Source organism: Podarcis muralis, chromosome 12, assembly GCF_964188315.1.
Source record: "Podarcis muralis chromosome 12, rPodMur119.hap1.1, whole genome shotgun sequence".
NCBI lineage: Eukaryota > Metazoa > Chordata > Lepidosauria > Squamata > Lacertidae > Podarcis > Podarcis muralis.
The window spans coordinates 4,507,055-4,519,751 of NC_135666.1; the positions used below are offsets into that span (position 1 = coordinate 4,507,055).

The 12,697-nt window shown below is 50.3% G+C and overlaps 1 protein-coding gene across 1 annotated transcript; it reads left to right on the top strand.

The window, feature by feature from the left end:
- Positions 1–1,409: 1,409 nt before the first annotated feature.
- On the top strand, positions 1,410–8,961 carry GALNT4 (polypeptide N-acetylgalactosaminyltransferase 4). Its single transcript, XM_077936661.1, has one exon. It carries the CDS (start codon positions 1,445–1,447, stop codon positions 3,191–3,193), a length of 1,749 nt encoding a protein of 582 aa, XP_077792787.1. The 5' UTR covers positions 1,410–1,444; the 3' UTR covers positions 3,194–8,961.
- Positions 8,962–12,697: the final 3,736 nt, after the last annotated feature.

Here is a 12,697-nt window from a genome sequence, read left to right on the forward strand (position 1 = left end):
GAAGCCTTCTGGCCTTTTATAGTCAGCATGACCATGACTGAAAGATAACATCACCAGTTTAAGCCAGCTGGACTCCGCTTCTCTGAAGGAATAACCCAAACATCATGAACCTTCTGCTTGCTTCTTTCACCCAGAGAAGCTTCCAGAACCCTCTTGAATTAATTAGACTAGGAAAGATCTCTACACATCAGACCATTACTTTCTGTACTAAGAAATGCAAACTGACAATTTTGGTGTGCTTTCCCCCCACTAATATAAGCATGGTTATGCTTTACCCCATGAATGCATTTCTGCACCCAATACTTGGCTGGAGAATTCCACCGCAAAATTCAGAACACTGCAAATTTCAGGTTCATGTTGTGTTCCAGAAAGTGCGAACTAGGGAGGTTTTCCTTTAAATGCAAACTGCATCAATTCCCCCCCTTTCGCAATCTCTAGTCGCTTTTCTCCCAAGAAGCAGGCGATGCTAGCAGCGTGGAAAAGGTGAGGGTCGCGCTGTGGCCCCGCCCCCTTCCCCTCTGGCCCCGCCCACCGCGGCAGGTAGGGCCGAGAAAGGGCCCCTCTCTCACTCCAAGCGGCCGCCTTGCAAGGGCAGCCGCGACGGGGCGCGTCTCCCTCGCGCTCCGCCGTCCACGCGAGGGGGACGCCGCTGCCGCCGCCCTGCCCCAACCGGGGCTCCCTTCCCTCACCCCCAGCCGCCCCACCACCACCGCTCTCCCCTCCCTCAAGCGCCCCTTCTTCCCCAGCCGGAGCCCGACGGCTGCCCGCGTCCCTCCGGCGAAAGGGCGCGCGGCTGAGGCGAACGGAGGTGGCCGGTTGGCCGGAGGTGGGACGGCCGAAAAGGCGGGCGAGGAGGGGAAGGAAGCTCCTCGCTCGCTGCCTCCTCAACCTCAAGCGCCCCTTCTTCCGGAGCCCGGGGCGCGCGGCGGGGAAAGGGCGCGCGGAGTTTCGGCTGAGGCGAACGGAGGTGGCTGGTTGCCCGGAGGTGGGACGGCCGAAGCTCCTCGCTCTCTCGCCGCCTCCTCTCCCTCAAGCGCCCCTTCTTCCCCAGCCCGGAGCCCGACGGCCGCCCGCGTCCCTCCGGCCGGGGCGAGCGGCAGGGAAAGGGCGAGCGGCGGGCGGCTGAGGCGAACGGAGGTGGCCGGTTGCCCGGAGGTGGGGCGGCCGAAGGGGAAGGAAGCTCCTCGCTCGCCGCCGCCTCCTCTCCCTCCCTTTAAAGGACAACTTGGCGAGCGAACCGCTGGGCGCCTTGGCCCCGGGGAGGCGCGAGGAGCCGCGGCGAAGGCGGAGGCACAGGCGGCCGGGGGTGGGTCGCTTCCTCCGCCTCCTCCTCGGAGTTTGGCGCTCCGTATCCGGGAAGGAGCGAGCCCGGAACTGGCAGCCCCTGAGGAGACGCCGCCACAGCCGCCGCCCTCGAAGTTCGCCTTTTCCCTCAGGCGGCGCCATGCGGCGGCTCCGGAGGGGCCCGTGTCCCGGCAGGGGCTGCGCGGTGGCGCTGGCGCTGCTGGCCGCCGTGGCCTTCTTCGCCGTGGCGCTGTCGCTGGCCAGCCTGCAGGCGCCCCCGGCCGGCGAGAGGCGCCCTCCTCGCGGGGAGAGGCGCTTCTCCGACGGGGCGGAGCGGCCCGAAGACCTGGCCCGCCCCGTCTACCAGAAGGCGCCGCCGGAGCCTTCGGCCCCCGGGGAGTGGGGCAAGCCTGCCCACCTGCAGCTGAGCCCTGAGGAGAAGAAGGAGGAGGAGGAGCTGGTGGAGCAATACGCCATCAACGTCTACCTCAGCCAGAAGATCTCGCTGCACCGCCACATCCAGGACGGGCGCATGGCCGAGTGCAAGGCCAAGGCCTACCGCTACCGCCAGCTGCCCACCACCTCCGTGGTCATCGCCTTCTACAACGAGGCCTGGTCCACCTTGCTGCGCACCGTCCACAGCGTGCTGGAGACCTCTCCGGCCGTCCTGCTGAAGGAGATCATCTTGGTGGACGACCTGAGTGACAAGGTCTACCTCAAAGGCCAGCTGGAGAAGTACGTCAGCGGCCTGGAGAGGGTGCGCCTGATCCGCACCAACAAGCGCGAAGGGCTGGTCCGGGCGCGCCTGATCGGGGCCACTTTTGCCACCGGCGACGTCCTCACCTTCCTCGACTGCCACTGCGAGTGCGTCCCCGGCTGGCTGGAGCCGCTGCTGGAGAGGATCGCCGAAAACATGAGCACTGTGGTTTGCCCCGTCATCGACACCATCGACTGGAACACCTTTGAGTTCTACATGCAGTCGGCCGAGCCCATGATCGGGGGCTTCGACTGGCGCCTGACCTTCCAGTGGCACTCGGTCCCCGACTACGAGCGCCAGAGGCGCAAGTCCAAAATTGACCCCATCAGGTCGCCCACCATGGCCGGGGGCCTCTTTGCCGTCAGCAAAAAGTACTTCGAATACCTGGGCACCTACGACATGGGGATGGACGTCTGGGGAGGAGAGAACCTGGAGCTCTCCTTTCGGGTGTGGCAATGCGGGGGCATCTTGGAGATCCACCCCTGTTCGCACGTGGGGCATGTGTTTCCCAAGCGCGCTCCCTACGCCAGGCCCAACTTCCTCCAGAACACGGCGCGGGCGGCGGAAGTGTGGATGGATGGGTATAAAGAGCACTTCTACAACAGGAATCCCCCGGCACGGAAGGAGAACTACGGAGACATCTCAGAAAGGAAGCTATTGAGGCAGCGCCTGAAGTGCCAGAACTTCGACTGGTACCTGAAGAACATATTTCCAAACTTGCACGTGCCAGAGGACCGCCCCGGTTGGCACGGAGCCATCCGCAGCGTGGGCATCTCTTCCGAGTGCCTAGACTACAATTCTCCGGAGCACAACCCGACTGGCGCCCATGTCAACCTCTTCGGGTGCCACGGGCAAGGAGGGAACCAGTTCTTTGAGTACACGTCGAATAAGGAGATCCGGTTCAACTCCGTGACGGAGCTGTGCGCCGAAGTTCCCGACCAGAAGGATTTTGTAGGCATGAGGAACTGCCCGAAAGACGGCTCCGCTATCCCAGAAAACATCGTGTGGCATTTTAGAGAAGATGGGACCATTTATCACCCTCATTCGGCAAAATGCCTTAGCGCTTACCGCACTGCCGAGGGCCGGGCTGACGTGCAGATGAGGACATGCAACGCAGAAGATAAAAACCAGTTGTGGAAGTTCGAAAAATAGAAATTGGTCTGGGAGTCTCTGTCCAAGACTACTTCCAGCTGACTTAGTGTGTATTCCCACTAAGTCTGGCTTAGCGTGTCTTCCCATTAACTGTTAATGCCAGATTTAGGTAGCTTCTAAAAGGATTTTTAACAGGTTTGGGAATGGCAGTGAATGACTGTGAAGAAGCAGGGTGTTGGGGAGTTGCTATCTGAAGTGCCTTTTATTCTAAACTCCCATTGGCGGGGGCTGATGGGGGTCATTGTCCAATATCTGGACAGGTGGATCCGAAGGTGTTCACTTAAAAGGGAACAACTATAAATTTTTTGTGTGTGTGATTGTAATACTTTGGGAACAAGGTGGCCTTGGTTAGAACTGCAGATTACTGAACGTTTATGTTATGTGTTACTGTGACAATGGGGTGGTTTGGCCAAGAAGTGGGAGAAACATCACCCTTAGGGTGCTGCCTGAGTGTTGCGCATAGGAGTCTCGTTGAGTGTGTTGGGAGAAAATATTGCTTAGCTTTTAGGGCAGCTTCCCAACTCCCGTCAGTGTGCTGGCTGGGGTTGATGGGAGTTTTAGACAACCTGCAAGGCACCAGGTTAGCAGTGGCCCTGTGCGGCGCCAAAATTCCTCCCCCCCCACCTCTTGTGCTCCATTCTAAACAATAGTTGTGGGGGCCCCAAGTCTGTGTGCCCTAAATCCACCTCCGAGGTTAGAGAAGGGCTGCAGAGTAGTAACAGGCCTGAGTTCATGTCTCTGGTTCTTAATTCACCTCAGATATAGATAGATTAGATAGATAGATAGAAAGATAGATAGATAGATAGATAGATAGATAGATAGATAGATAGATGATAGATAGATAGATAGATAGATAGATAGATAGATAGATGATATAGGTTTTGCTTTTCATTATTGAGAGCAGAGCAAGGAATAAATACAATCTGCATTGTGCAAGTGGTGAAAGCAATCATTTGTTAACTTAGGGAGGAGGTAATCAAGTTGTAGCTGAGGTTAACAGTACAGTGGTACCTCAGGCTACATACGCTTCAGGTTACACACTCCGCTAACCCAGAAATAGTGCTTCAGGTTAAGAACTTTGCTTCAGGATGAGAACAGAAATCGTGCTCCGGCGACGCAGCAGCAGCTGGAGGCCCCATTAGCTAAAGTGGTGCTTCAGGTTAAGAACAATTTCAGGTTAAGAATGGACCTCTGGAGCGAATTAAGTACTTAACCCGAGGTACCACTGTATTAGTGGCAAATAAGAGTCATTGTTATTGATGACGCTGAAAAATGTCAAAAGGGTGGGAAACCTGACTTGTTTCTTGTATCGGAAACACCTGCGTCAATATCTAGAGCAGGCGTGGAGATATTTGGCCCTCTGGATGTGGCTGGACTACAACTCCCATCAGCCTTCGCAAGCACAGCCAATGGCCAGGGATGATGGGTATTGTAGTTCACTGGCACCTGGAGTGCCAATGGTTCCTCGCACCTGATTTAAAGGCTGTTTATCAATGTTTCCCAAACTTGAGTCTACAGTTGTTGTTAAACTATAACTCCCATCATCCCTAGCTAGGAGGACCAGTAGTCACAGATGATGGGAATTGTAGTCCAGAAACAGCCGGAGACCCATGTTTGGGAAATACTGCTCTATATCAAGATTTGCAATTCCTGATAGTAGCTATTTATGATCTCTGCCTTATCACTGTTTACATAATCAGTTACGTGTAGCGCTTTAAAATCCACTGATGGGTCAGAGAATGAGAGAAACTGCTTTTTTGGATGGTTCTTAACGCACTTCAGATGGAATTCAGATTTCCCCGAGGGCTATATCTTTAGGAAAAGGTATAAGGTGTTGCCACACTTCCTCAAACGTGGCATAGCCAATATTAACTAATTGCTGCATTCCCAGGCTGTACCTTGAACTCAGAGGCTGTGCCCCTGTGGCTACGAAGTGACAGGAAGCTGGCAGGATATGCAGAGAAGCAGTGTCAACAAATCGGTGTGATACTTGCCTCTTAAGTCTCTGCCTCGGTTAAATCAACGATGCAGTATTGTAGCTAGTCTGGCAGAGGTTCAGTGAGTAAACTGCATCATTTCATTGTCATAAGCACCTGACAGTTGACAGTATGTAGATCAATCAGGCTTTGCTAACCTGGTGCTTTCCAGATGTTCTGGCCAACGACAGCTATCAGCCCCAGCCAGCAAGGCTGACATTGGCGAATTCTTCTTAAAGAAGACTGTTACCTTCTGAAGGTAATGGTTCTGGGACCTGTGTAACTTGCCTCTTGGCAGGAAAAGTGACAAACCTTTAGCTATCTCTCTCTATATCTTAACTAAGCTGCATTTGTTAATTGGGTATGACCCATAGCACCAGGCTACCTTGAAACTGTAGCAGAATTAACTCCCAACAGAGCCTCAAGTTATGAAGGCCAGCAGTCCTAAACATCATGGTTGACAACCTGCCACTTGAAGCTGTTAGCTTTCCTCTCTGTGCCTCTTGTATGTAGAGAACCTTGTTTCTGCTTCAGAACTAGCCATGTGGCCACCTTGGTTAGCCATTCCAGCTTTCGGTCTTAAAAACTGAGACTGGGCACATCTAATCCTTATTCTTGATGGGGCAACCTTGACTTGTGGGACTGAGGAAATGATCACCGCCACACAGAGTTGAAGGTGACAGAGGAGAAACTCAATTCTCCTGTGTTTTGCTCGTTTTGCACCTGTTACTGCTCCTCTTACAGGTCACTGTAGGGTTTTTAAAAACCTGATAAACTTGTTTGAACAGCAGTGAAGGCTGGACAGGATATTAATGGGTGTGAACAGTGCCTCTAATGCCACCCTCGTTTAACTCTTTTGTCGGCTGCCTTCATTTTTAGAGATGATGGCATTTGTGGTGGTCAAGGGAGAAGAGGCGCCGTGCCTAAAAACTTCCCTGCTCCTCTTCCAAAGCTACTATTCTTCCCCTGTTTCTACTTCTCATCGCCATTGCCTCTTGTAATTTCATCGCTGGGACAATCCAGGGTTTGCCAAGAATTGCAGGTTATTTTGCAAGCTCCAGTCCATGGTATCGGGACAGAACGACGCGGGTGGCACTGTGGGTTAAACCACAGAGCCTAGGACTTGCTGATCAGAAGGTCGGCGGTTCAAATCCCCGCGATGGGGTGAGCTCCCGTTGCTCGGTCCCTGCTCCTGCCAACCTAGCAGTTCAAAAGCACACCAAAAAGTGCAAGTAGATAAATAGGTACCACTATGGCGGGAAGGTAAACGGCGTTTCCGTGCGCTGCTCTGGTTTGCCAGAAGCGGCTTAGTCATGCTGGCCACATGACCCGGAAGCTGAACGCCGGCTCCCTTGGCCAGTAAAGTGAGATGAGCGCCGCAACCCCAGAGTCAGTCACAACTGGACCTAATGGTCAGGGGTCCCTTTACCTTTTACCTTATTATGTGCAAAGAATACGGATTTCTCAGGTGCTGGAGATGTTTGTTCACATTCCCTGCCACCCCTTCATGGTGCTTGAAGGGGGACAGAAGCCAATCTGGGGAGGGAAAGAATGTGCTGCATTATATATTGAAAGCACCATGTTACCACTTTTAAAAGTCATGGCTACCCCAAAGCATCCTGGGATCTGTAGTTTGGTACAGGTGCTGGGCGTTGTTAGAGGAGACCCTGCACGATTCCCTGAGTTCTCTGGGAAGAAGGATAGATTGTTAAGACCCTTTGAGAACCATATCTGTGTGAGGGAATGGAGTCGGCCGGCCTAACAACTCTTGGCGCCCTGAACTACATTTCCCAAGATTCCCAGGGGGAAGTCACGAGACTGCTGCTAACGCAGGGTGCAGATGTGGCCTGACTCTTTAGTACCAGGAAGCATAGCTGTCAATCATCCCTTATTTGGCGGGAAAGTCCCTTATCCCAGCGCCGTGTCCCGCTGCTGTCCCTTATTGATGATGTCCCTTAAATTTCCCGGGTTTCAAAGGAAGCAGCTGCTCTCCCTCCCTCCCAGGGAGGAGGGAGGCTCCAGCTGTGTTGCTTGGCTGCGTTGCTCACCCAATAAGGAGTCTAAGAACTGGGGGGGTGGAGCTTGCATGCCTTGTACCGATCAAATCGGCCGCATTGCCTGGGGACTCGCCTTTGCTCAGCGCTTCCCAGCGGAGAGGTGACGGTGGTTTTCCTTGCTGCATCCCCTTTGCCGGGTTGCTGCGCTGTGGGAACCACTGCTTGAGGCTTCGTTTGGCTGCTGGCTGGGCTTTCTGCCTTTGGCTCGGACGGGCTCAGAAGTTGAACATACATGTGCTTTGAAAATCCCTTATTTTGGTTGCTGATCCCTTATTTTCGAGGCTGCTGGTCCCTTACTTTCAAATCTGTAAGTTGACAGCTATGTCAGGAAGACCTATGACCTTGAAGAACAGGTGCAGGGAAAACAGCACACCGGAGCGAACAAATCTATGTCCGTTCTGTGGCCAATAAGAAATGAACTCCATCTTCTCAGGCCATCCAGAGGTGCTGAGTTTGCTGGCCAGAATAGCTGCTACACCGCATGGAAACAAGTGTCTTAGGTCAAGTTTGGATGATCAGTTTTCACCTGCAGCGTGGTGGTGAACGTTGCAGTTGCTACAGAGCGATATCTCTGTGGAAGAGGGCCTTCTGAAATTTTCTTGCTTGTGTTGGGACTCTGTGGAGGTGCCCCCCTCCCTTCTTGAAGCTGTATTGAATTTCTGACATGCCAGAATTTCTGACATGCCCTTAGATGTTTTGTACTGCAGCTCCACTGGTTGATGAAAAGGGACTTTAGTGTTACAGTCATATGATGACCGCTTTCGTGCAAAATCACTGATCTGAAACCACCCTTACGGCTTCAGAATGATGACTATTAAACCAGAACAGTTACGGGAAAGTTGCTGTAGGTAAGATTCCACTGTGCACATAATATGCTAAGGTATTCCTATGACACTTTAGTATTGTGATGATTTAGCACCGTTAAATTCTATGGTGGGGCTGAGGCGTAGAGTGTCTTAACCACAAGTGACCTTGTAAAGGTTTTTCTAAAAACGTTTTCCTCCTTTTCTATGCACACTGAAGCTGGATTTACACTGAGCTCTGTGCGAAGCACTATCTCACTATGAGCTTGTGTGAGCTATGCAATTATATCCAACTATATGTGCCTTATTTCTTTTTTGAAGGTTCAGGGGAAAAAACTTGTATTTTCTTACGGAGGACTGTTTTTATTCCTAACATGAAGGTGTGCCAATCTACAGTTCTCTTGGGACGGCAATCCTGAACCCATTTGCTAGCAATTAAGAGGTCGTCTTTAACTTTGTGGGACTTATATCAGGGTAAACATTTACAGGATTGCACTGTTAATAACTGGCGCGAAGGGAAAAAGCAAAACTGAATTAGTATTCCATCGCTGTATGAAAAGTACAGAGGAAAGAATATAATAATTGTGTGTGTCTGTGTGTAAGTTAAGATATATAAATATTTTTATACTAAGAATTTGCATTGGCAATCTTAGCTGTAGCATTGTCACTAAGTTCAGTTCAGAAAGGTAATACTGTACTGTTTACAGGCTTCTGAAATATTTGATATCTGGAAAATGAAGGTATGCATTTTAATTATACTTCAGTTCTTGAATGAATTATGAAATTGTTTGGGGAAGTTTTACTGTGAGGGATTTAAACTACTGATTTACGGTGTCTGTTTTTAGGGAAACAAATAACTTCACAATGCATAGATGTGATTGAAAGCTCCTTGAAAAGGCGGAAATAAAACAGTTTTCAATTTAAAACTCGAATTGGCCTCTCTGTACTAATGGAACTTACTCCATTTACATCAGTCTTTGCATACTTTTATTTAGGAGCCTTAGCATCAGAAATGTAATTTACAGCTGCATGAGTTATTATAGCTAGGAAGTGGAAAGGGCAAGGTGAATATAAAATGGAAGAATGGTATAAAGAGGTGTGGGATATAGCTGTATTCATGATAGATTAACACGTGCTATTAAGGTAAGACAGAGAATACGCAGGAGAAATGATTTTGAGGATATATGGAGGGTATTTGCAGAATTTGTACTGTTAAAATGGAAAGGGGTCAAACGAAATTTTGTCAAAATTTTGGGAGGTTGGATAGCGACAATGGAATGGTGTGGGGGTGGGGTCACATTTTTATTTTTTTTTATTTATTATTATTACTTTGTTAATTAAAAAATAAAAGGAGAAATGTAATTTCTGCCCTGATCTGGCCACAGTGATCCATGCGACGGTCACCTCCAGGCTCGCGGTCACTCGCTCTATGCGGGGCTGCCCTTGAAGCTGACCCAGAAACTCCAGCGGGTGCAGAATGCTGCAGCAAGGCTCATTACGGGGTCCTCGCCGCATGATCACATTCATCCAGTGCTTTACCCACTGCATGGGCTCCCGGTGGAGTACAGGAGTAGGTTTAAGGTGCTGGTTTTGAGCTTTAAAGCCCTATGTGGCCTAGGACCCACGTACCTATGGGACCGCCTCTCCTGGTATGCCCCACGGAGGACCTTAAGGTCCATAAATGACAACACTTTGGAGGCCCCAGGTCACAAGGTGGTTAGATTGGTCTCAACTAGGGCCAGGGCCTTTTCAGTACTGGCCCCGACTTGGTGGAACGCTCTGCCACAAGAGACTAGGGCCCTGCGGGACTTGACATCTTTCCGCAGGGCCTGCAAGACAGAGCTGCTCCGCCTGGCCTTTGGTTTGGACTCAGTCTGAACCTTATGTTTCCCTCCCCTTATGGTCTTGATTTATCGGCTACTTTTAAAATGAGGCTGCATTTTAAATTGCATTTTAACCTGTATTTTAAATTGGATCCCCCCCCATTATGTTTTTACTGTGATTTTATTGGTGTTAGCCGCCCTGAGCCCAGCTCTAGCTGGGGAGGGTGGGGTAATAAATAATTTATTATTATTGTTTATTATTATTATTACAGTACTTTAGAATGGGGTTTCGTGGCTGAAAATACAAATGCTTTGTGTTTACTGCTGAAGTACCTATCTAATTGTTGTGACAGCAGTATACAGGTATAGTCAAAGCAGAAGGGGTGTGGGGGAAAGGCAGTCTGTGACAAAGCTTGACTTGGTGTTCAGCTGTGACTGGCCTTCCTAGTCTGGTAAGCTTCCCTATAGCTGAGGTTGCCAACACAACGCCTGCGGATTCTCTGATGCCCCCAAAGGCCTTCCTTGGCACCCCTGGCAGGGTCCCCAGACTCCGCATTCTCATTTTTCATTGAATGAACTTAATATTCATATTGTATGCAGGGACGCAGGTGGCGCTGTGGGTTAAACCACAGAGCCTAGGACTTGCCGATCAGAAGGTCGGCGGTTCGAATCCCCGCGACGGGGTGAGCTCCCATTGCTTGGCCCCTGCTCCTCCCAACCTAGCAGTTCGAAAGCACGTCAAAGTGCAAGTAGATAAATAGGTACCACTCCGGTGGGAAGGTAAATGGCGTTTCTGTGTGTTGCTCTGGTTCGCCAGAAGCGGCTTAGTCATGCTGGCCACATGACCCGGAAGCTGTACACCGGCTCCCTCGGCCAGTAAAGCGAGATGCATGCCGCAACCTCAGAGTCGGTCACGACTGGACCTAATGGTCAGGGGTCCCTTTAGCTTTACCTTACTTCCTGTAAAACAAATAACATCAAGGCTTTGAGGCTGAAACCCTGCATGGAATATGAACGATGTCACAATTGCCGGAGTAGGTATGAATAAACGGGTTGCACTTGCAAATTTATCTGCTTATTTTTTTTTATCTGAGTAGAAAGTAATTATTATTATTATTATTATTATTTACTAAATTTGTATACCACCCTTCGTTCGTATATTCCAGGGTGGTTCACAACATAAAAATGCAGTATAAAAAACACAAGATGCAGGAGTAGAAAGAATTTTGAATGTTCCGGTGCAGAACGATAACTAGGTCTTAAGACTTCCTCCAGCCTTATTTCATCTGCTCTCTGTAGAAGCCAAAAAAAGCACGCGCTGCCTCTTCCTCTGACAGTTCAAACTGCAGTCAAACAGCACCAAATACCAACAGCTTCTTATTCTCAACCACAATAGTTAGCTTCATACAACTGTTATATTCCCCCTGCCAATGCGTTTTGGCTAGTTTCCTGCATTACAGACAGCTGCAGGGCCGGCCCTCCCATTGGATTTGTGAGACAGTTGTCTCAGGCGGCAGACTGGGTACAACTGGGAGTACAATCTGTGCCCCACCCCAAAGTATGCCATTCCTGCGCTTGTCGCCTGCATCATGCCACTGCCTACCCCTCTCTGTCTTCCTTTTTCTCTTCTACCGCTGCCTTCCGTTCATCATTTTTAATGTGTGACTTTTAAATGTATTTTTAATCTTTGTTGGAAGCCGCCCAGAGCGGCTGGGGAAACCCAGCCAGAAGGGCAGGGTACAAATAATAAATTATTATTATTATTATTATTATTATTATTATTATTATTATTATTATTACTGATTCTCCTGGCTGCCTGCAATTGCTTCAGGCAGCAGAGGAGGAGGTGGCAGCCCTGGTGGGTCAGGGACCAAGGGAGGAAGAAAAGGAGCCCCCCCACCCTCAATTTTATATTTTGCTTCAAATAGCAAAATGTCTTGGAGAGCAGAATCAGTACTCTTAGTTGTTGATGCATGAGATTTCAGAACAGATCGAGCCTCTGCAAAGATACAGACTTCCGTGTCAAAATTGGGTGGAACGAATTTCCTTAGTAAAGGGACCCCTGACCATTAGGTCCAGTCATGGCCAACTCTGGGGTTGCAGTGCTCATCTCGCTTTATTGGCCGAGGGAGCCGGCGTAGAGCTTCTGGGTCATGTGGCCAGCAGGACTAAGCTGCTTCTGGCGAACCAGAGCAGCACACGGAAACGCCGTTGACCTTCCTGCCGGAGCGGTACCTATTTATCTACTTGCACTTTGATGTGCTTTCGGACTGCTAGGTGGGCAGGAGCAGGGACCGAGCAACGGGAGCTCACCCCGTCATTGCAGGGATTTGAACCGCCGACCTTCTGATCGTCAAGTCCTAGGCTCCGTGGTTTAACCCACAATGCCACCCATTTATTAAATTTGTATACCATCCTTCATTAGTAGATTGCAGGGCGGTTCACAGCATTCGGTGTTCACAGTTTAGGAGGCAGAGAGATGCTAAAACGGGTGCGAATTGTTGCGGAATGTTTCTGATTTGCCTCTTTCTTTCTTTCTTTCTTTCTTTCTTTCTTTCTTTCTTTCTTTGCTCCCATGGATGCGAAGGCAATAAACTTTCCTCCCCTTCTGAATCTCAGGTGGAGGTGTTAGGAGGAAAGGGCGGTGGCTTCATTTGCTTCCACTGGGCATGTCTGCTTGAGAGCACATCCCATGCCGCTTCGCAGACTTGCAATATCCATGGTGAGGGCAACTCTTCACTTTTCTTATCTCTACGCCACCGTAACGCCGCTGGACTCCAACTCCCATCAACCCCAGCCGCCGTGAGCGACGGCAAAGCTTGCCGGGAGCTGTAGTCCTCCCGAA

Coding starts and splice junctions, on each gene's coding strand:
- GALNT4 (XM_077936661.1), top strand. CDS start 1,445: ATGCGGCGGCTCCGGAGGGGCCCGTGTCCCGGCAGGGGCTGCGCGGTG.